The sequence below is a fragment of the Alternaria viburni genome, assembly GCF_023758015.1.
Source record: "Alternaria viburni strain BMP 2772 chromosome Unknown scaffold_34, whole genome shotgun sequence".
NCBI lineage: Eukaryota > Fungi > Ascomycota > Dothideomycetes > Pleosporales > Pleosporaceae > Alternaria > Alternaria viburni.
The window spans coordinates 264826-287530 of record NW_026055803.1 but is presented as its reverse complement, the minus strand read 5'-3'; the positions used below and the strand labels follow the sequence as shown (position 1 = coordinate 287530).

The 22705-nt window shown below is 45.8% G+C and overlaps 6 protein-coding genes across 6 annotated transcripts; 2 read left to right on the top strand and 4 right to left on the bottom strand.

Annotated features, from left to right (window-relative positions):
- Positions 1-6137: 6137 nt before the first annotated feature.
- J4E79_010945 (uncharacterized protein) lies at positions 6138-7310 on the bottom strand (the record flags this gene model as incomplete). The annotated part of the gene is made up of 1 exon (XM_049359776.1): positions 6138-7310. The coding sequence occupies one exon, from the start codon at positions 7308-7310 to the stop codon at positions 6138-6140; it is 1173 nt and encodes a 390-aa protein (XP_049205875.1).
- Positions 7311-11596: 4286 nt separating this feature from the next.
- Positions 11597-12577, bottom strand: J4E79_010944 (uncharacterized protein; the record flags this gene model as incomplete). Its single annotated transcript, XM_049359775.1, has 4 exons — positions 11597-11766; positions 11817-12091; positions 12180-12420; positions 12475-12577. 4 exons carry the CDS (start codon positions 12575-12577, stop codon positions 11597-11599), a joined length of 789 nt encoding a protein of 262 aa, XP_049205874.1.
- A 1478-nt stretch (positions 12578-14055) lies between these two features.
- On the bottom strand, positions 14056-15152 carry J4E79_010943 (uncharacterized protein; the record flags this gene model as incomplete). Its single annotated transcript, XM_049359774.1, has 3 exons — positions 14056-15040; positions 15090-15096; positions 15140-15152. The coding sequence occupies 3 exons, from the start codon at positions 15150-15152 to the stop codon at positions 14056-14058; spliced, it is 1005 nt and encodes a 334-aa protein (XP_049205873.1).
- A 347-nt stretch (positions 15153-15499) lies between these two features.
- J4E79_010942 (uncharacterized protein) lies at positions 15500-17190 on the bottom strand (the record flags this gene model as incomplete). Its single annotated transcript, XM_049359773.1, has 6 exons — positions 15500-15633; positions 15668-16273; positions 16320-16678; positions 16741-16765; positions 16818-17010; positions 17065-17190. 6 exons carry the CDS (start codon positions 17188-17190, stop codon positions 15500-15502), a joined length of 1443 nt encoding a protein of 480 aa, XP_049205872.1.
- Positions 17191-17853: 663 nt separating this feature from the next.
- On the top strand, positions 17854-19775 carry J4E79_010941 (uncharacterized protein; the record flags this gene model as incomplete). Its single annotated transcript, XM_049359772.1, has 6 exons — positions 17854-18216; positions 18283-18896; positions 18983-19084; positions 19135-19163; positions 19217-19426; positions 19546-19775. The coding sequence occupies 6 exons, from the start codon at positions 17854-17856 to the stop codon at positions 19773-19775; spliced, it is 1548 nt and encodes a 515-aa protein (XP_049205871.1).
- Positions 19776-20885: 1110 nt separating this feature from the next.
- Positions 20886-21223, top strand: J4E79_010940 (uncharacterized protein; the record flags this gene model as incomplete). Its single annotated transcript, XM_049359771.1, has 3 exons — positions 20886-20911; positions 20964-21114; positions 21164-21223. The coding sequence occupies 3 exons, from the start codon at positions 20886-20888 to the stop codon at positions 21221-21223; spliced, it is 237 nt and encodes a 78-aa protein (XP_049205870.1).
- Positions 21224-22705: the final 1482 nt, after the last annotated feature.

Sequence of the window (22705 nt, the reverse complement as noted above, 5' to 3'; positions counted from 1 at the left end):
CGTCTATTTTAAGTACTTAATTTAGTAACTAATTCTAACTATAGATATCTAATTTTAGCTTTAATTTAAGTCTAAAATTTAGCTATAGACGTTAAAATTTAGCTATAGGTATTAGATTTAGCTATAAAGGCGCTCTTTTTTAGCTATAGAGGCACTAATCTCTAGCTATAGAGGCGCCTATTTTAAGTGCTTAATTTAGTAACTAATTCTAACTATAGGCGCCTAATTTTAGCTTTAATTTAAGCTTAAAATTTAGCTATAGATATTAAAATTTAGCTATAAGCGCTAAATTCTAGCTATATATAGGCTATACTAGCAGCAAGCGTAGTAATTATATAAAGAACTTTAAAATTTAGCTCTAAACTTCTCTACTTTATAACTTTACAACGTAAGTAGCTATTAATAAGCTAAGTGCAGCGTTAAATTTACGCAGTAATTCTGCACAAAATAGCCTACTTAGATTTTATCTAGGCTCTTAGGTAGTAAAGTTTAAAAGCTTTAGAGCTACTACTTTAGAGCTACTCTCTATTTCTTATTAGTGCTTATTACTCTTACTAAAAATTGCTTAGACCTAGTAGCTCTAAAATATTCTCTTAGATAGTGCTAGCTCTAGTATATAGAGTAGAGCTATAAATAATATAGAGAATAGATATTATTTCTAATTTATAAGCTAGTAAGCTTATTCTTTTATAGTAAGAGAGTAGGCGTTCTAAAAGAGCGCTATCTACTAGTAAGGTATAAAGTTTTTATACGCTACTAGTAACTATATATTATAGTAAAACTATAGAAATTATAGGTAATATATAGTATTAATAGGTAATATCTACTCTTTACTTAGAATATAAATAGCTAGAGAATATTCTAAGAAGATAAAAGAAGCTTATAAGTATAAGAGAGTAGAGCGTAGTAATAGTTACTAAAGAATAACTCTTCTATAAGATTAGTAGTAATATAGATAAGAAGTTAATATAGATTAAGTATATAGCTAAGTATTATAACTAGAACTAGTACTTAGAATATAAAAAGTGTTAGTAGATACTAAAGTAAAAGTTTAGTTCTAGTATCTTTATACTACTACTAAAAGTGTCTATTCTAAATTTATTTATAGAGTAGAAGCTAATTCTAAAACTAGAAAACTAGATAGAGATAGTTACCTAATATAATAATAATATTAGTAGTCTTTATAAAGTAGTAGAACTATTACTTATAAGCTATATATAGAAGAAACTCTCTTCTAAGTAGCTATTTCTTAAAGTAATCTATAAAAGTAACTTAGAAAACTATCTAGTAGAGTTACTAATAGAGCTAGTAGAGAATAGATTATAGTTTTTTTAAATAGTAAAGGTATATAATTTAGATAATTATAGAAGCGTAGATAGTATAAACGTAGCTAGTAATAGTAATAAAAGTAAAGAGTAGAGTATAGATAGAGACTAAAGAAGGTAACTACGTAATAAAAAGTACTTTATAATATAATATTACATATAATATACGCTACGTAGAGTAGACTTAAAAATATAATATATATAAAGAATAAAAAGTAATAGGCTATAATATAAATACTATTATTAGAACTAGTATAGTATAGTTAATAGAGTACTATATAAGCTAGCGCTATAGAATAAACTATAGAGATTATAGGCTAAAGAATATAGATAGATAATACTAATAAGACTAGTATTACTAGTAGTAATATATTATAGTATATAGAACTATAGAAGTAGAATAAATCTAACTTAGACTCTAAGCTTTTATTTAAGTAGATAGGTTAGACTATCTAAGTCTAGAGTTATCTAAGATAAAAAATAATAGATATAAAATAGCTACTTTATATATTTCTAGAATAGAATAGACTATATATAACGTTATATACCTAGCTTCTTAGGTAGAAGAAAGATTTACTATATTATATAGAAGAAAACCTATATATAATAAGCCTTTTACTAGTATCTTTTTAGGTAGACTATTAGATTATTAGTTACTATTATATTCTTTATTACGTAGTGTAGCTATACCTTAAGTGTCTTTTACTTAGATATAGTAGCTTTCTAATATAGTCTTTTAATATAGCCTTTTAGTATAGCCTTTTAGTATATTCTATCTATCTTTTACTAGAACATAGAAGCCTTTTACTAGAGCTTTATACTATATAGTATTATTTAGAGCCTTTTTATAGCTTATTATAATATTATTATATAGCCTAATACTATAATTTAGAAGCTTTTTACTAGTAGAGTAGAGCCTTTTACTATACGCTATACTATTTTAGATCTAGTATAGAATAAACGCTTTAACTAGTTTTTATAGCCTTTAGATATAGAAGTTAGAATTCTAATATAGTTAGTATAATTTAACTTTACTCTTAGCTTTAGTTACTTTTTACTTATAGTGTATAGCTAATTTCTTAAGATATTTCTTCTTTTTATAAATAGCTATAATCTTTTTAGTATAGTAGTAAATAAGCTATATAAGAGATCTAATATAAATAGTACTTTTTTTAAATTTATAAAGTAGCTACTTAGCTATTTATATAAGATTACTATAGTATATAGTAATAGTACTAGTATAAAAGAATATAGTAGAAAGTAAAGTACTTTAGTATTTATAAAAGCTAGTAGTACTTTATTATTTAGAAGTGCTAGTAGTACTCTAGTATTTAGAAAAGCTAGTAGTACTCTAGTATTTAGAAAGGCTAGTAGTACTCTAGTCTTTAGAAGAGCTAGTAGTTATTATACTACTACTAGGCTTAAAGAAATTACTTAGTTTTAGCTTTTTATAAAATTATAAAAGTAGTAAAAAAATAAATTAAAGTAGTAGTAGAGCTTATATCTATAGTAGAGATATATTAATTTTAAAGTAAGTGCGTTTAGTTAATATAATTCTAGTAGAAAAGAAAGTGTAAGTAAGTAGATATAGAGATAGTATACTATAGTAAGATAAAATAAAGTATCTAAAGCGTAATTTAGTAAAAAGATAAATAGAAAAGTAAAGATAATAAGTAGTAAAATATAATAAGAGAAGATAGAGCTAGCACGCTCTAAAGCTAGAGAAATAATATTCTAGACTAGCTAGCTACTAATACTAAGTATAATAGAGTATATATAGCTATAGAGACACTAAATTTAACTCTAGAAGTACTTATTTTAAGTACTTAATTTAGTAACTAATTCTAACTATAGATATCTAATTTTAGCTTTACTTTAAGTCTAAAATCTAGCTATAAATACTAAAATTTAGCTATAGATATTAAATTTTAGCTATAAATACTAAATTTAGATATAAAAATAAGCTATAGAGGTATCTATTTTAAGTACTTAATTTAGTAACTAATTCTAACTATAGATATCTAATTTTAGTCTTACTTTAAGTTTTAAATTTAGCTATAAGTATTAAAATTAGCTATAAAGGCGCTATTTTTTAGCTATAGAAGTACTAAATTCTAGCTATAGAAGTGCTTATTTTAAGTACTTAATTTAGTAACTAATTTTAACTATAGATATCTAATTTTAGCTTTACTTTAAGTCTAAAATATTAGCTATAGATATTAAAATTTAGCTATAGATATTAAAATTAGTTATAAAAGTACTTTTTTTTAGCTATAGAGGCGCTAAATTCTAGCTATAGAAGTACTAAATTCTAGCTATAAAGGCGCTTATTTTAAGTACTTAATTTAGTAACTAATTCTAACTATAGATACTTAATTTTAGTTTTACTTTAAGTCTAAAATTTAGCTATAGATATTAAAATTTAGCTATAAGTGCTAAATTCTAGCTATATATAAACTATACTAGTAGTAAGTATAGTAATTACGTAAAGAACTTTAAAATTTAGCTCTAAACTTCTCTACTTTATAACTTTATAATATAAGTAGCTATTAATAAGCTAAGTAAAGTATTAGATTTACATAGTTATTTTATATAAAATAGTCTACTTAGATTTTATCTAAACTCTTAAGTAGTAGAGTTTAAAAGCTTTAGAGCTACTACTTTAGAGCTACTTTCTATTTCTTATTAGTACTTATTACTTCTACTAAAAATTACTTAAGCCTAGTAGCTCTAAGATATTCTCTTAGATAGATTAATATCTATAAGTAATATATTAAGAAAAGATACTTCTAGAATTATAAGGTTTTTAAAATATATATAATTCTAAAACTATACTTATATATAGCTTAATATTTAATAGAACTTAACTTAGGTTAATATCTATAAGTAATATAGTAAGAAGAAGTACTTCTAGAATTATAAGCTTTCTAAAATACTTATAATTTAGAGATTAGTTTTATCTACGTAGTTATAGTGTAGCTAAAATAATTTAAATTATAAATTTATATTAAAATAGATAATATTAGTTATCTAATATTACTTATAGGTCTACTAATATTATACTTACTATAGCTAATATTACTTCTACGTCTACTAATACTATACTATATACTAGTAATATTATACTATAAGATTACTACGTATATACTATAAATTATATAATAATAGTCTATTATTATATATTCTAATAAAGTTAGATTAATAAAAAGTCTTAGTAAAAAGTATAGACTTTTTTTAATTTAACTTTTCTAAGTAAATATTTACTTTATCTTTCTAATAACTTTTATATAGTATATAAGCTATAAATCTAGTTTATTAATATAGAAAAGATATAAAAAAGTTAGATTTTTTTCTAAATCTAATCTCTAAGTCTATACTATACTTTAATTCTCTAAGATAGACTATATTTTAATAAGTATACTCTAATTATTTCTACTTACTTAACTTCTTAAGTTTATAGTCTAAGATAGCTTATTTATTTTTATTTTTAGTAGTAGTAGCTTATAAAAGCCTAGTTAGCTCTAAAATAAACTCTAATAGCGTATTACTATCTCTAATAATTAAGACTAAGTTAGTAATACTTAAAGAAGCTTCTAATAAATTTATAAGTTTCTTAGTAGATAGTATTACTACTTTTAGAGATATAAAAGCTAATTTCTTTTAGTTATTATCTATTACGTATAAGAATAGTATAGCTTACTTACTACTATATTATATTATACTAGAGAGACTTACTTTAGAGCTTATTATATCTAAATAGTATATATAAGAGTATTATAAAGTAGAGTAATTTAAATATTAAATAATAAAGTTAGTTAAATACTAGATATATAATATTAGACTATAATTAAGTATATTATTCTAAAAAGACTAGAGATAAATTACTACTAAGCTATAATAGTAATTCTAAGGTATTTATACCTATAGCTAAGTTAGCCTAGACTCTTATAGGCTAAAGCCTAATACTACCTTTCTAACTAATTTAAGCTATTCTACTACTATTATATATTTATATAGCGCCTAAAAAGTATAGTATAATTTTCTTAATTATATAATAAAATACTTTACTCTTATTAGACTATAATAGAATATATTCTATAGCTTTTAAATATATTATATTTTATAGAATATATTTTACTACTATTCTATAAATTACTTATTACTAAATATAGGTATATAATAGGTTATATAATATTATATTCTTAGTATTATATTAAATATAATAATTACTAAACAGGCTCTAATAGAAGGTTATAGTAGTTCTTTTATAATATATCTACGTAAAGACTACTATAGAGAACTGCGTTGTAAGCTTTATCGCACTATAGCGCTAAGTAAATACAGCCGTAGTGCCCGCGATTAAGAGAAGCTTTCGATGTAATAGCCTCTTTTATCACGCGATTCAAAAACGACATTACAGTCCGCTTCGTGCACGCCTTAACTATCTATGTCTGAATCTGCGACAAGCATGCGAGACGACTACCGCAGCAGTATGCGCAAGAACCCAACCCCGAAGAGCACGCGCTGCCACTACAGCTGGTACCTCTCGATCTATACTCAATTAATTTCACGACAACATCGGGCGCGAGACGCGGGCAACTAAGTCTTGTATTGGTCATGCGACGATGTAAATGAATGTGCTAAGGAAACCCCAAATGCGCGGCTCCACTGCGACGTCCTCCGTGCCAGCGTCGGTACAATCCCTCGTGTACTTCGCCTCCGCCTCCGCGTTTATATCAAGATCTGATCACGAGACGCGACGTCCGATCCTGCATCTTCCACCAGTCTGTGTGCGACGTGGTTTTTTTGGCCTCACATGGCGAAGTTCTTCGTCTTCACCCACTCCTCGAAGCCCGGAACGTTGGCGTACAGCGCCCGCTTGTGACGCGAGAGCGCGAACCTGCCTGATGTGGGATCGGTCACGGGGGTGTTGCAGACGCCACCACCCGTCTCGTTGGGAGGGACGATGATAGTGGCAAGCGTACTGCCTGCGGCCGATCCATGATCACTGTAGATCTCGGTAGCCGTCGCACTGACCTTGGCGCCCTTCGTGATGCCTTCGTTGATTGTAGTGCGCACGGCTTGCGCGTCGGGGCCAACAAGGCAGTCCGGTGTGCAGGTTGGGCACGAGGGAAAGTATCTTGCGCCGATGACTCCGCTTCCCAGGCTTACGATAGGACCGGCGATGTAGGGGTTCTTGAGGAACTCCCAAATGCTCTGGGCGGCGGGCTTCGCGGCGTTGATCTGGTTTACCACGGCTTCAGTTTGGGCAGGGAAGTAGTAGTTGGCCAGGATGGGGAAGCCATAAACACAGTCGCGAATGCGGCGGCAAACGTCTTGACGCCGCACCAGGTCGCCAAGCTGCAAAGGAGCGTTCGGGCTTGTCGAGACGCCTACATTCGCTCGCTTCGCTAGGTCCGGTGATGGGTTGTTGAGGTCGTATTCGGTAAAGTTGAATGGAAAGTCCCTGCCGTACTCCAGAGGCGCAAAGCTGGCAACACGAGCCTCGCCGGACCAGTCCTCGGGCTTAACACCAGTGAAGGCTTCTTGAGAGAGTTGCTTCCAGCGCCAGAGCTCGCCGTCCATCTCGAAGAAGTCGCCATGCGTGATGCCCAACGTGAAGGCTGGTTCTTCAACAGCTCGTCGCTTGCTTTGGCCACTGATGACGTTGTAACCACCGAAGGAACCGTCTTGGTAGACGTTGACGCATCCAGTGTTAGCAGTCGATACGGCTTGCGATGGGTCGCAGTCTACATCGTCTGGATAAAAAACGACAAGAGAAGCGGGATCGTCTCCATCCTCGCGTTCGATGGTAACAGAGCTGGTGAGTGAGCCTAGATATGTGGGGTCGTAGCATGTGTCATCCAGAATGGCTTGCCGAGACTCGAGCCTTTCGCCATTGCAATCGAAGCCGGCATAGAATGTGAGGCGGTACGCATTGCTTAGAGGCAATATGGCCGCGAGAAGTGTCGCTGCGTGAATCATGTTGGACCGAGGCGCCGACTTTGACGCGAGAATAAATGCGCTGAAGGATGATAAGCTGTTGGCTGGAGACATACTCGCCTTTTAAGTCTCCAATCTCTTGCTTGCTTGCGATGTAGCCTCCTCGAGACTCTACCGGCTAACATGCTTCCGCCTGGTACATGCATGAATGCGGCAACTCAAGACGTCAATTTGATGTTCAATTGCCGGTACCCGATGAACCGTACGCCTGCAAGGTATTGGCAACGGTATCGTGATCGTGGTTGCAATCCTTCACACCGTGTTGGTTTAGGCCTCCAATTACTACCCCTGGTAGTGACATTCAGTGGGTTTGGCAACAGGATACTCGTGCGGTCGACTTCCAGAACGTACTCAGCATCCTCAGTCCAATCGTTGTTAGTCATAAGGCTCTGGGTTGGAGCTCGTTGATCGCTTCAGCTCGGTACCCCTGAATGTGATGTTCATGAGAGCCTTCGTTGAGGCCCCAACGTTGCTGTGTTGTCCTGGTGTCGTAGCCAAACACGACCGGAAGTCTGTAAGCGCTGTACTGGAACTGACATTCTCGAGAAGGGCCACTGAATGTCTGGGCGGACCACCCCATGACTGGACCATGTTGGTTCTGTGCGAGCAGCGGTAGGCGATTGCAGAGTTTTGCGTACCAAGAGATCACTAAGTACCCCGAGTACAGTATTGATGGAGATGCGCTCATCGCTGCCGACAATTTGCGAGAAGCGTGATCGTCAAGGGTGGTTTTCTCTATCCAAACTACGGTATAGTATGGAGAAACGTCAGATTCGAAAGCGAAAGTAGCCCTTTCCTCGGAATTGGCGTCCAGATGGTCTCTCGCCCTTGTTGGCTGGGTTACTTTACGATGGGTACTTCGCGCACGAGACCAGAGCAACGTGATGGTTCCGTGGCCGAACATCAAACACTCTCCAATTCCATCATGGACGCTCAGACTCCGACCGAGAATAGAGCCGCATCGATCTATCGGTAGCCAAAGGTACGCTCCGTTCCTTCGCTTGCTTGACATGGCGGCCTTATCCTTACCTTGGTCGCCTGACAACCCAACCAATTGACTCCAGCTTGGCGTGTGGGTTTCCAACATTCGCGTCCTGTTGGAATGCGGATTGCGCGCGCTGTGATGGGAAAGCACATGGACCTGCAGATCAATACCAGATGAGGGAGGCTCAGACGGATATGACGACTCCTCGCAAAATCTGCCCGTTTAAGGTTCAGGTGCGGCGAACGTCATAGACTTCGTGTTGGAGCGCGGGTCTCCGGCTGGTGTTGCAATATGCGGGTGATGTGGATGCGGTACCGTGGATGTGGTGCCGCATACCTGTGGGAAGCCCTCACACACGCAACCCCTTCCACGCTTCCTTACCTCTCCACAAAGCAGCCGTGGCGATCGCAAACAAAGCGCCTGAACCACTCGATACCAGCCAGCAACTCACACATCTTTTGGCCATCGACTCACGTACCCTGTAGTCTACCAGCGCCGTTCAAACGAGAGCGAACATGTCCGACGACAAGGACCAACACCCTCAGCCATCTTCTCTGAGCAACAAAACGAACATGGGCGACGCAACGCCACCCACAACGAAAGACGAAGAGAATCAGATGCACCGCGAGTGTGCAGCGACAGGACTGCGAAGCGAGAGGTCGACGTGGTGGCTCAAATTCATCTTCTCCTACTTGGTGACTACGCTTGCCACGTTGCTATACAGCAGGCTCTATGGCAACCCTTGGCGGTCCTGCCCCCCTTGCGAAGCCCGAGATTGCTGAAGACACCGGGCTGAGGCTATTGGGCATAGCGGGCATGGTGGAAGCTGGACGTGGCGGGTTGCCGCGGCGCGGAATGGACGGGCGTGACGCGTAAATTCGATCTGTTGTTAGCTACAGATCAATGGCAGAGGATCAGAGGTCCCTGAACATGCTGTTTGAGATGCTATCGCATGTCCATCAAGCACGTGGTCGTGAAGGTGATGATCGTGAGAAGTTGAGTGAACGTTTTGGCCCGGCGGCAGGCGCTCGGAGCGCGCGGCATGTAAATCTCCGGGGCTGCCTTCCGCTGCCAGCGCCAGCGCCAACGCCCCGAGCCGCACCCCGCAACTGCATGCGCGACGCCCGCAACGCCCATCGTCATCTTCAAAGCAGATACACCACAGTGGATGGGCGAGCGCTCCATGACTTTACGGGCAGGAGGTTCGTCTGCTCTCGCATTGTCGCCGCCCGCCCCCGACCGGCAGTAACCCGCCCGAAAGTTCGACGCATGCTCGCCCAGCCCAGACAGCATCCTCGATAACCTCCGCGCCAGCAGCATATTCGGCGCATACCTTCCGGGGTCAAACGCGCCATCTACGGAGTCTCTACGCCCCGTATGAGAGCGGCATGATCACTGGATGAGGCGAGCAACGGTCGCAACGTCATCGCTCGATCGATGGGGCTAGGACTAGCCCTGTGCGCGATATGCTACACGAGACACCTACACGACACCCATATGCACATCGCCTACACAGGCAAGGGGGGCGTTGGAGCCATAGCTTTTGGGCTTTGCGACCTACCCGTCTGATAGCACGAGTTCGACCGCTTCAACATCACCGTACCAGGACAGGCGTCGCGCCTGCCCCCTAGCGACCCGCCATTCATCGACCATCACGTCCGATTACTCCGCGATATCATACTCATTACGAAGCGACAGCTCGGCGGAGTGGCACTAGGATGGGCATCTACACATAGATGGTCCACCGAGCTCGCAGTTTGTAGAACCGACGTCACGCAATCTCATCGAGCGGAGCTTGAGACCGACGGCATCGCGGACAGGCATGTATGCGCCTATAGTCATCGGTTGAGACAAAACTGGGCGGTGAGGTATTGTGTAAAATTGACGTGTATTCCCAGGGCACCCGAAATCGATTGCGACAACATCCCGCCGACTCTGATTGAGGAGAACGAGTCTACAGTAAATAACTCAATCTGCCATGCACGGTGTGAGACAGGGCATACGCGCCGCAGTATGGCCGAAGCCTCTGGTCATTGATCGGTCTCGGCCTCAGCACCGTCCCAAGCCGACCAACCTACAACACCTCACCGACGCGACGTTGTATGCCGACGACCCCACGTTCCTACGGAATCTCCTCTAAGCGTCCTCGATAGACTTCCCACTACGTTGTGCTTTACCCCGCGTCTCGCTACCCTCGAGCGTCACCATGCAACATTGCGGATTGCGAGAATCACCACGGTGATCGCACCGCACAGCCAGAGTACAACAAAGATCATTTTACAAGGGGTACACTCGTCGGAGTTGCGGTTGTTGCGTCGTAAGTCGGCGTAGTGCGCCGCTGGAAACGCTCCGTAATCCACCATATGCTGAGCTGAAGCATGGACTGGCGCGCCCATCGCTGGGTCAGTCGCCGGGTCGGAGTAGCTTGGTGATGGGTCACTTGCCGGCGGCTTCGCAGTTGGTGAGCAACGCGACGATTGACTGATCATTGCACGAACTTACTTCCGGGTGCGGTGGGTGCGATGAATCGGCCATAGTTGGTGTGGAAGTTCCTTCGAGGCTTGCGCAAGTATGACAAGCGCCATGAAGAGCGGTCGTGCCAGGCCTGCACGTCTTCGCACACTTTGAGCGCCGCAACTGCGCCTCATTCGCATAGCCCTAGTAGAGCATGAATCACCCACACAGTGGCAAGCTCGCATCATGTCTCACATGTCAGCACCTGTTCGCTCTTGTTTCGCCGCACAAAGCATGACAGCGACGTTCGCATCGCGCAGAGTGATGGCCTGTCGGACTCCATGGCGTTAGGGCGATCGTTGCGCGGATGTACTTCCAAGCACTAATCAACATGGAGAAATACTGTGATTGAGTTCAGGTATGCGCAAACACACCTCTGTGGAGATTCACGCTGTCATTGGCACAGAGTACGTCAGAGGCTGTCGACAACTGCAACGAACTGCATCGGCTACAAGTCCTTCGTATGACAAGCACATCATCACGCGTCGCACGTTACGACTCACAAGCATTACGCCACATCAAGGTCACATCGGTACGGCTTGAGCAGATGTTTGCGGTATCCTTAAGACAGGTGTGTGCGTATCACCCGGTCTATCAACGTGTTTCAGATTGATCGCATCCCGATCCTGGCTATCTTTTGATTCGACGTCCGCAGAAACTTCCGCATATGGACACTTCCACAAATGGATTTGCACTGCAATCTCTAGCGCGGACGAGGGGTGATCGCCTGTGGTTCTTGTGCTGTGTTGAACAAACGTTGCTCGCTACCCTAGAAGACCTTCCCCACCATACCATTCCGGCGCATCATCGTCTCCTTCGTCTCAAGAGCGTCGTACGAAGTCGCACTGTAAATGTCGTCGGAAAAGCCTAGAAGATCGTCCAGGCTGATCACCTCGTCAGGGGCCTTCCAGCCCAGCTCCGTCGGCAAGCGCTCGTTTTCTACACGACAATTAGCATAAAATTGCAATACACAAAGGTTAGATACGTACCGAAGAAGTACTCTACTAGATCGCGCCTCGCCGTCTTCTCCGTCTTGTTGCCGAAGACGAGCATGTATCCGGCGCCTTCACCCGCGCTGAAGTCTGCGGCCAGCTCCGACAGAGCGAACTTGGGGTTGTACTTCACCGAATCGATCATACGGGCGAGACGTGCGTTGGCGGCCATTTGGATGTCTATGAGGTCGTCGGTCCAGTAGGCACGGGTTTGATCGTAGATGGTGGAGTTGAAGGAGATGGCATCGTCGTTGAAGTATTTGTCCGAACGGCTAGATTGTGATATCGCGTTAGTCTTACGTTTTCCAGTGTAGGCTCTCGAATCGACCGATAGACTTAGCGAAGAGCTACAGGACTTACCTCAGACTTGCATCATGCTCCAAGATGTTGTGGTTGCCGAGCGTATCGAGACCCCAAGTCGTGGTGTTCGGGCCGGGGTTCGTCGTCAGCGCAAAGTTGTACAGTAACTCTGAGATGTCATCGCCGACGCTGATAGCGTTTCCTAGGGCGTGTTTGATTTGCGGAAGCGTGAAGTTGCGGCCTTCGCGAGGGAGGAAGCCATGGTTCGCCAGTGTGTTTAGCATGGGGCATGGGCCTCGTGCTGGAAGATGTCAGTATCTGCTGTGGTGAGCAGTTAGGAAGACACGGAACATACATTCTCCGGGACCAGCTGGGTGCCAGCTCGCGAGAGAGCCTTGGGCGTTGACGACGCCAACGCTTGCAAGCGCGACAGCGACAAGAGATGAAATGCGTGTCATGTTGTTCGCTAAGAAGAAAAGATATGTGAGGAGGGTAACGTGGAGAAGTGGTGAGTTGTTGCTGTCGTACTGTCGCACTGGATCAAGACTGAATGCACGAATCCGACCAAAACACGCCGGAGATCTATCTTATACTTCCTTCCGCACAGTAAGATGAGCAAACTCACATAGCCCGCACTCGGTCATCTTGGCTTCAAATAAAGTCGCTCTATCCTAAATGGCATCTCAAACATTCCTATAGTGCTCATTACGTGGACTTCGCAACTTAAGCCCCTTCCGGCTCATCGCACGAGATGAGTGTACTCAGGCCCCCTGGATTTGGTCATCAGCGAGGCACTCTCGGTGCCCGAGCTCCCGAGCAGTGGTACGGTGAACGTGATGACGTTTGGAAACTGTGGAGAGAGACTTGTACGTATTAACAATCATTGCGCGTTTACTGGTTGCGCACCGCCAGGTAGGTCCCTGCTGGCGTCCGCGGAAAACAAGTTCGGACGTCTTGACGGACCCTAGTGTCTGCGGGAGGTGTTGGATGCGCACTCATGGTTCAGTTGCCTTCACCACTGAACACACAATCAAATTCCCACTCGAAAACCCAACAGACACCTGGTGATGTTTGTTCAGCTGTCGTCACACTCTCTGTGTGCAGGCCCAGGTGGGCTTGCTTTTGGCTGGCCAGTTCCCCTCGTGACAATTCAAGAACGGGCAAAGTCGCGAAGGTGGTTTTGACCGGGGCGCAGCAAGCATCGCGTAGCGAAGGACGCGTGAACTAGCGCCACTCGGCTGCTCAGCCTCCTTCCCGAGGTCCCGTCAGAACCGGAACGCCAAGACCACCGCACCCGTTGCCCGTGCCCGTGTCGTTTTGCAATGTGGGGAATCTGACGATCATCCGCTCGCTGTCTTGCGTGTCTTTGCCAATATGCCATCGTTGATAATACCAGCATGTTGCATCTTCACTCGAAACAAAGCCGAAGCTATCTGCGGAACGAGCGCAACGCACTACGACGCGGTCAGCCTCTCTCAACCCTGAATGACAGCTGCGTCACAAGCTCCGGTGCGGAATGGGAGTGCGCAGGTACTAAGATACTCTATCGGGTACGACGCCAGACAGCAGTCGCTATTCCATAAGGTGCAATACTGCGGCAACTGCGTGCACCACATATGCGGCCGACGTACACCATCGCACGGGGCAGTGCACTGCAATCCTTAGCGCGAAGGACAGCTCGCAGGCGTACAAAGTATGAACAGCCCAGATTTCTGTCAGATGCTGAGCATCAGGACGCGCGCTGTCTGCACTCGCACGGGCCAACCGGGCAATGGATTGTCATCTCTCACCGGTCCCAGAACTAATTCTTACTTCTTGGTTCACCGGGCATTTATCACCAGTTAATTCCAAAGCATGTGCCAAGATATGATACATGACGCATTGGCTTCACAGCAAAGGGTATTGGTTGTTTCCACTGGTATGTCGGTAAAGCTTACTACTTTCTATCGTGTATCTTCTGGTGTCTCTTGAGATCGTTCAGCCTCGTAAAAGCCTTGCCGCATTCCGGACACTCGTGCGGCCTTTCCCCTCGATGGCTGAGCTCATGATTCTTGCGATGAAAGTTGCGCGAAAACGTCTTGCCGCACATCGTGCAGGCGTGGGTCGATGCCTCGCGTTTTGTTGTAGCAGTAATGAACTTCTCAGCTAAATCACTCATCTCGGGATGGAACGCGCGTGTGTGTCGCTCCAAATCTTTCGCGTTGGCGAATCCTTCAGCGCCCAGGCAATCTGGAACTTCGCACTGGAACGGTCTTTCGTGAATGTTGACGTGTCGGTTGCGAGCCTTTTCATCCTTGAAGCCCTCTGAGAAGTATCTGCATGTGATCCTCGTGCACTTGAACCGCCTTTCCTCGTCGTAGAATCTTTTGTACGCCTCCTTCTCGTGTGCAGTTGGGCCAGACTTGCTCTTGGGAATTGTCTCAAGAGCCTTCCGATTCCGATCTAAGGCCTTGGAGAGGTCTTCAATGCTGATCTTGTGTTGTGCATCGAAGCCTTTCTGCTGGAACGTGTAGATGTGGCTAGTGAGCCCCACTAGATGATCGTGGAGGTCGAGATGCTCGAATACCCTGCACTTGGCCTTACAGTCGTCCACCAGGCCGTTGGACCAGTCCACGTCGCCATAACGCGTCATGAAATCATCCATGGCTTTAAAGATGCTTTGTAATTGACCTGCCACGTCGTTTGCCTCGTCGAGGAACCTCTCCCCTTGGCCTACCCAAGCGTTGACATGATGGAACCATTTCGCGATGGCATAGTCCTGGAAAGCAATCGATCCGTCCAATACGTATTGTCGACGTTGCGCTTGATCATCCGGGTCGTCGACGTCGAAACAGGGAAAGGTGAGGTACTGTAGACACAACGTCGCCAACTCGCATTCGATGGATGGCTCGTGGATATCTTTCGTGATACTGGTGATGTACCTGTTCCCGTCAGGATAAGGACTTGACGAACACAGACTGATTGACGTACGTCTTAGCTGTGCTATGAACGAGAGACACTCGGTCGCCATTAACAAGCACTAGTGAGCCACATGTTTCGTAGATGTGATCGCGGAGATGATGGTGTTCGTATTCGATGATCTGACAATCTACATCGATCGAGAGTGCAACCTGTATCTCCTTCCAAGTAAGCCGGCGCTTGGCACACACTAACCTAGAAGACAAAGTCGTGGTTAGAATACAATAGGCAGATCATGGGATCAGAAGACAACACACCATCCGAGTAATTGCTTGGTTTTTGGCCATCCTCTGCCAGATCTTGTTTTGACGCGTGTGACTATCCGCTCATATCTGTCGACGCGGTTAATGAACGCTCGATGTGCGTGACGAATGTACGAATATCGGGCCCAGAAGATGTCGCGGGTTCCCTTCGGTGTGTACCTACGCTTGTGCGAGTCCTGAAGGAAAGTTCTCGGTCTTGATATAGTCCAAAAGCTCCGCTAGCGTCATACACGCGTGAAGGTCGAGCAAAACCAATTTGGCGTAAAGGAACATGCCTGCCTTAGAATTAGACCCTGACTGCGTGTAGTGATTCATCAAGCGACTCACCTTTTGCGTTAGCCACGATAAGGTTACGAAGGTATTCTTTCATGTCTTCCGTGAACAATGGAAACTTTGCCTCAATTCGATCTACCCACATCCTGGTGTAGGCCTTGATGTCGCCCTCGTTGTCTTTTTCCGAGATCTGCAGAATCTTGGGCGCCATCTTGGTAATAGCGGAGCCGTGAAGCTTTCTCCTTATATCGGCGTGGTCTTGACTCGCGATCAAAAGGCGGATAGTGCCCGGATCAACCGCATCACGCTGACCTACGAGTTCGGTTAATACATCCAACACTTGGCCTCTCTCCGCCCCTTCACACTCGTCCAGCCCATCAACGATGATGAAGAGTTTGGATATGGTGAAGCAAAAGTCTTCAAGAAGCCTCTTCGCTTGGTTGAGAGATCTGAGGGACGGTTCTCCACTCGAGCTACGCCGTGTGTAGCAGGGAGGCAGCATCTGTGGATAATGGTCTAGTAGTTGATCTGCCAGGCCCTTCAGTAAACCGACCGCGGTGCTACTCGTTGGATCGCCATCGTGACAGTAAAAGAAGCAGGTGATGAAGTCAGGCCTGGCCTTGCACTCTTCGACGATGGCCGATGCCAGTATCGTTTTGCCTGTTGTCAATCAGCGTCACACCGCAGACACAGTGACAATACACACCGGCTCCTGGTATTCCGTAGATCCAGACGACGGGACTGTTCGGGATATCGGAGTGTATCCAATGTTTGATGGTTTCGTGCTGTGTTACCCACTTGGCAGTGGTCGCGCATTCGCTCCGTATCTTGCAGAAGCTGTCATGATCGAATCGAGGTAAGTCTCCAACAGCCAGCCAGTCTTTGACGAGCATCAGCTTCTTGGTCTCTTCTCGTTTGACATTCTCTTCCAGCTTCGCCCGGAAGTCGGCTACGTCGTCCTGGTAGAGTCGGTATTGGGCGAGACTAGCACGGCACTCAACTATGTCTTTGTGCCGGCGAAGACTACTCAAAACTCCCTCAAACTTCGTATGGAAGTTCTTCCACCTGTATCCCAAGATTAAGCATCAGCGCCATTTTCTCCTGGATTCCGCACGCAGGATACTGACATGGATTTGAAGAACCGAGTCCATACTGTATCAAGATTAGCTAAAGCATGCGCGGAAATCCGGCAGGGCTAGCCTACATCTGCCCGAAAAGAACTTGAGCGTTTGTTGATGGAAATCCAAGATGTCCAGATACATCATCTCCAAGGCGTCAATCATATGGGGCGATTTGTGAAACAATGATTCGTATTCGACCAGCAACGGTAGCTGTTCGCCAATTCTCTCATATGCGTCCAGAAGTTGTTCGAATGAGTCGGCAAATGTGCTAGCCGTCTATGCCATGCGTTAGCTGAGGCATCGCTCCTCATTGACCGTCAGTGTACCTACCAACAAGATGAACTTCATAGGACCCCAGACGAAGGCGACCGCGTCTGAAACGTTGAGAAAGATCTCTATGACTTGGCCAAATTGGTGCATGGCCTCCAGACATGATTTGACACGAGCGAGGTTCATCGCTTCCATTCGGTGCTCTTGCTCATGTTGAACCTGGATTAATGCTTTGCAGAGCTGATCGTATGTCGTCGTGCTAAACTCCGTGAGTTCCGTGCCTGTGAGTTTGTTGCGAAACTGCGTTATAGCACGGGTCAAGGCGGTTCCTGTCGCATGCCGTGGTGGGGTGATCCCTCCGACAAGGGTCGGTTGCTGGGATAGAGCGCCCGTCGAAGTGCGACTGGCCGATTGCGAAGGTATTGGGCCCGCCATTGAACTTACTCATCAAATGTGGTGTGGATGTTTGGGTTTGCCAGTCAAAGATGGGATGGTTGTGCCGCCATGGCAGGCAGCACTAAAGTCGAAGATATGTGCGCAGGCCATGACTGACCAGCTGCGTTGCTGTGGAGGGGGCGGAGCAAGGCTGAAGATGTGCGTGTGGCTTATCGGCATGCAGGACGCGGCGAGAGGCTGCAACGTAGCCTCCCGGGTGCGACGAGCTGAAAAGACCACATATCCGCAGCACACCAAGCAGCGCCTCTTTCGCACGTCTCACGGATGTCGATTCAGATATTTCGAGTGTAGTCTAGAAGTTGGTTGAAGTAGACCCTTTTCCGCGAACCGATCATCTGCTCGGGTGGCATTGTTGCCAAGCCGCTAGGTCAGAACGCGCTTACGTCACGCGTCATGGCGCTCAAGCACCTACTCAACGACGACGATGTCGTCAACTTTCACCACGAGAGACACAGTCCGCATCTCAACTGGTTCCAGCAAGATTCCTTGGATCAGTATGCGATAGACGCTAGGATCGGGCGCGAGGCTGATGATCGTAGTTTTACGGCGGCTCTACCAACTCAATCCTGGGATCAATACGTGGACGAACTGCTTGGGTCACAGGACGCACAATGCGACCCACTACTGGATGGAATCGACATTAACGGCTCCTTTCAAGAGACGAGTCGCGATATTGAAGACTGGACGACCGGGCAAGCGCAGCATGAGTCCACTGAGCAGACTCTAGCTGAGCAGGAACATATCTGTTATGGCATGGTAAGTAGGGAACCAACAATTGCGTAGACATTGTCACATTTTCGCGGCGAGCTAATACGTTTCAAGATTTTTAGAGCCGCTGTTCGCCTCCGAGGCGACATGGGGGAGCTTCATCGTAAGCTCAACAACATCGCATCATCCCCGATCACAGGCCATGCGCGAATGATGATCATCAAACCCGAAGCCCAATTCGTTGTAGCTTTCCCCGAAGGGGGTGTCATTGGAGATGTGAACGCCCAGTTAGACGGAGCATTAACGAGCATCGCAGAACAAGGCTATGAGATCGATCTGGAGGTCTTTGCTCCAACGGTTGTCATCCAGGAGACTATAGGTCGCGCCACGAAGGACAAAGAAGCCGTAGTAAGGGTCCAGATAAATGTGTACGGCCCATCTACAGCCGCTTGCGACATTGGCAAGGAGTTGTCGCAGCAAAAGATCTACCTGCAACGCCCTGTATACATACGAGATGGTTATCGATACGAGAATCCCCATATTCTCACCCTCCCTGGCTTCCAAGGCTCGACACCTGAGATACCAACCATCACAGAAGAACCTTTGCCTGACAAGGTCGGTCTGCAGACATTGAGAAGCACCCTCCAAAATGTGTATTCCTCTTTGACGCGAGATCGCAACCTGCACGGGTTAGAGGGTGACGAGCGCCTCAATACCGATCTTTTGTTGTAAGTTCCTTTCAATTCGTCTCCGGCTACCTTTTTCTCTCACTTCCGAATATCGATGCTTCGCGATCACCCGCTGATAGGCCCAGGCACCAGAAGACAGCACTTTCTTTCATGATGCAGCGCGAAGACGGGCCCATACCAGAGGAGTACACACTCTGGCGGCCGAGCGAAGAAGATGGAGTCCAATGGTATGTATCCTGCAAACGGCCTTGCATGATACTGCTGACACCACTAACAGCTATCGTCATGTTCTGACGAAAGGACGTTGTGAGTTCGTTCTTTACACGTTCAAATTTTGAAGCATACTAAGAATTCGATAGCCATGGTTGAGCCTAAGGAAACCGGTGGTGGTATCCTGGCAGACGAGATGGGGATGGGAAAGACTCTCTCTGTACTAGCACTTGTACTACGGACGCTAAACACTGCGCACGATTGGGCTATCCGCATCGATGATCTGAACGATGCGAGTTCGGAAATACCAAAGAAGAGACGCCGCTCTGGAGCGACCCTGATCGTTGCATCATCAGACCGTGAGTATACCATCTCTGCGATACACGCTAGCGCTCTTGTACTAACGGCGCAGTCATGATCAATGAATGGTTTCAGGAACTAGATAAGTAAGTCACATAGACCGTTGCATACTCTCCAGCTGCTTACCTTGAAAGGCATTTTGACGAGCCTACCCGTAAAGCCTTGAAAGCGATCAAGTACCACGGCCCTCATCGACACGTTTCACTGGAGAGGCTCATGGAGGCAGATATTGTCATCACTACTTATCATACGCTCGCGTCAGATTTTGCCAGGACCAAGCACGAGTTGAGGCATATTGAATGGTATCGTCTTGTCATCGATGAAGGTGAGCAAGCCACCACTTGTTGACCGCCCACCATTGACGATGATTTCGCAGCCCACATCATCCGACGGCAGTCCACGATCTTGTACCGGACTGTAGCTGACATCGCGGCCCGATCGAGGTGGTGTCTGACTGGCACGCCTATACAAAACCGCTTGGAGGACATCGGCTCTTTGTTTGCCTTCTTGAGAGTGAATCCGTTTCACAGCTTGTCGAACTTTCGGAAGACTATTGCTATACCTTTTGATGAGGGCGGTAAGAGACGTACCACTGCGATTGAGCGCTTTACTCGTCTTCTGGACTCCATGTGCTTACGCAGAACCAAGGATGTTCTGCATTTGCCCGCTGAGCAACATCGAGTGAGAGATGTACTGTTCTCACAAGAAGAGCGATTGCAATACGAGCAGACCAAAGAGATCATGTTCCGAGCTGTTCGCAACCAGAATGGCACGTTCGATCAAAAGAGTACGCTGGGTATGTTCCAGGTACAACTTCAGCTACGAATTCTCTGCAACCATGGTACTTGGCAGCAGCCATTCTCCTGGAATCGCCGCAAACTGCATTTACTGGATGAGAGGGAGGCCATGGAGATCTCCCTGGGGCGAGACGGCGAGATCACGTGCTCAGTATGCCGGCAACCCATGCCCGCCTTCAATAGCGGCTCCATGTTCCATCGCTATACCGAGAATTGCCGACATGTGCTGTGCTCTCAATGCCTAATCCAGAGCACGCCTCGTGGTCACGACGAAATACCCAGCAAATGCCCGTTATGCCAGCCCCTGTGGAATATGTCCACCGAAGCACATCATTTCATGGACGCATCACATGAAGATACCTACTTTCGAGCAAACGGACGGTCTTCGAAGATGGAAGTCTTAATGAGCGACGTCTCCGTCGATATATGGGATACGAAAAGGTATGCGCGATGGGATTACGCAAATGAAGGGCAAGATTGACAACCCCGCAGCATCATATTCACTTGCTGGACGCGCACCCTGAACTTGCTACAGAGCTACCTTCATTACATGTCTAACAACACGTGGACCCATGAGCGCATCGACGGCGAATGCTCAACTACCAAACGCGAACGTATCTTGCATCAATTTACGGAGGACCCCAATTTGCGAGTACTGATCATGACCACCGGCACAGGCGCGGTAGGGTAAGTCAGGCAGACTCTTTGATTGGCTGCCCTCGTTGACTTCGTCTTCCAGGCTCAATCTGGCAACCGCAAACCGCGTTTTCATTGTCGAGCCCCAGTGGAACCCTTCGGTCGAGAACCAAGCTGTAGCACGAGCTCTGCGCCTCGGACAAAAGCAGGCAGTGTTGGTCACACGTTACGTTGTGGAACAGACGGTGGAGCAGGTGAGTACATCGAGGGACTGGGTACATCACTCGTTACTGACCTTGCCAGGACATGCGCGCATTGCAGGACACCAAACTGGAAAGAGCCAATCTCATTCAAAGTGGCTGAGTGATATGTGCCAGGCGCGTCGCCACGTTCGCTTCCGCGCCTCTTGCATCACATCGGCACCACCTCCAAGCCCATACCTTGGATGCAGTGGATGTATTGTTGAGAAATCCATCAAATCATTTGGCTGCATACCCCGTGGGTGATCCTGCAACGTTCACAGCTGAGATCGCAACGACGTTCTCCGCGAATGGTTCCTGCAGCCTGCTGTGCAGAAGGGCTAGGCTTTGAAGTGACCCACAATTGACAGAAGCGTGCTTCCTTCCCGCAGATGCGCGCTTTGTATTCTGACCATGTCAACCTTCCACAATGCCTTGTTTACCCCTGTGCGCCTGCAAGCCACTGTGTGTGGCATGATAAACCGGTGAGCAATCCGCTCGCATGGGTATGGCGCATCACAAGAGCTGACCTAGCCTTCACCGGTGTCTGCTGCGCCACCCGTCCTTCTTGTGTGTCGTCCACATGGACGTAATGAATGACCCAATGGTGGACGAATGACACCCATCGAAGTGCGGGTATCAGTCACTCGTCCGCGCTAAAGATTGCAGTGCACTACATGCCGAGGCCGCGCATTCCACCGTTACCGAATATTTCCCCCCCAATGTACACAACCAAAGTACCCTCGCGAAAAGACCCCTCGGGCTCGAGCGCGAAAGACAGAGAAGACCGAGGCCGCGCAAGCAAGTACTTCTACGCGCTAGAAATTGTAGTGCAAATTTGGGGGCTGAACTTCGCTCAGGCGCCTCCCCACCATACCCTCACAACCCCGTGTCCGCCCCGCCGTTGCTGACTAAGCCTTCACAGCCCTCACCCGCCCATCACTTCAATGCGAATGGTCACAGTGCACACCCTACTACATTCTATCTGCATGCATGGTATTGTTTCGATGCGCAGTCAGAAGCGTCAAACATATCGAGAGACTCTGATTCAAAGCGGCGTTCGCTGTATTCCGCGATTGTGACAGGCTCGCAAGGCTCTTCGCGCAGCCATGGATGGGCATCTTCTCTAGCAATGGGAAGCAGCAGACGTACTAATAGCGACGCTAATTTGATAGTAGACATGTTTCTTCACGCTACAGATCGCGATGCTAATCTCAGCGTCGCGAGTACACCGTCATACTATCAGCTCCACATGACTACCACTCTTCCGCGCTAGAGGTTGCAGTGCAAGGCGCAGTCGAATGCGGCGCGCAGCACCCTTCCCCTTGCTGTTCCATGCCGCACATGCGCTCTACCTCCTCTTCCGCGCTAGAAATTGCAGTGCAATCGGCCACGGCTACTACTTTCCAGGAAGCTGGTGCTGCCTCTGAAATGATTGGTACCTTCGCCCCGGGCCCGTCTGTGTACGCGTCCGCGCTAGAGATTGCAGTGCCTGCGCAAATTCACGCTCAGTCGCCGTACCACCATACTCCCTGTCGCACACATAATTGATGTTCCAGGCTTCGCTCACCATCGACCGCGAGCCGTGCCGCGCCCCGCCTCAGCT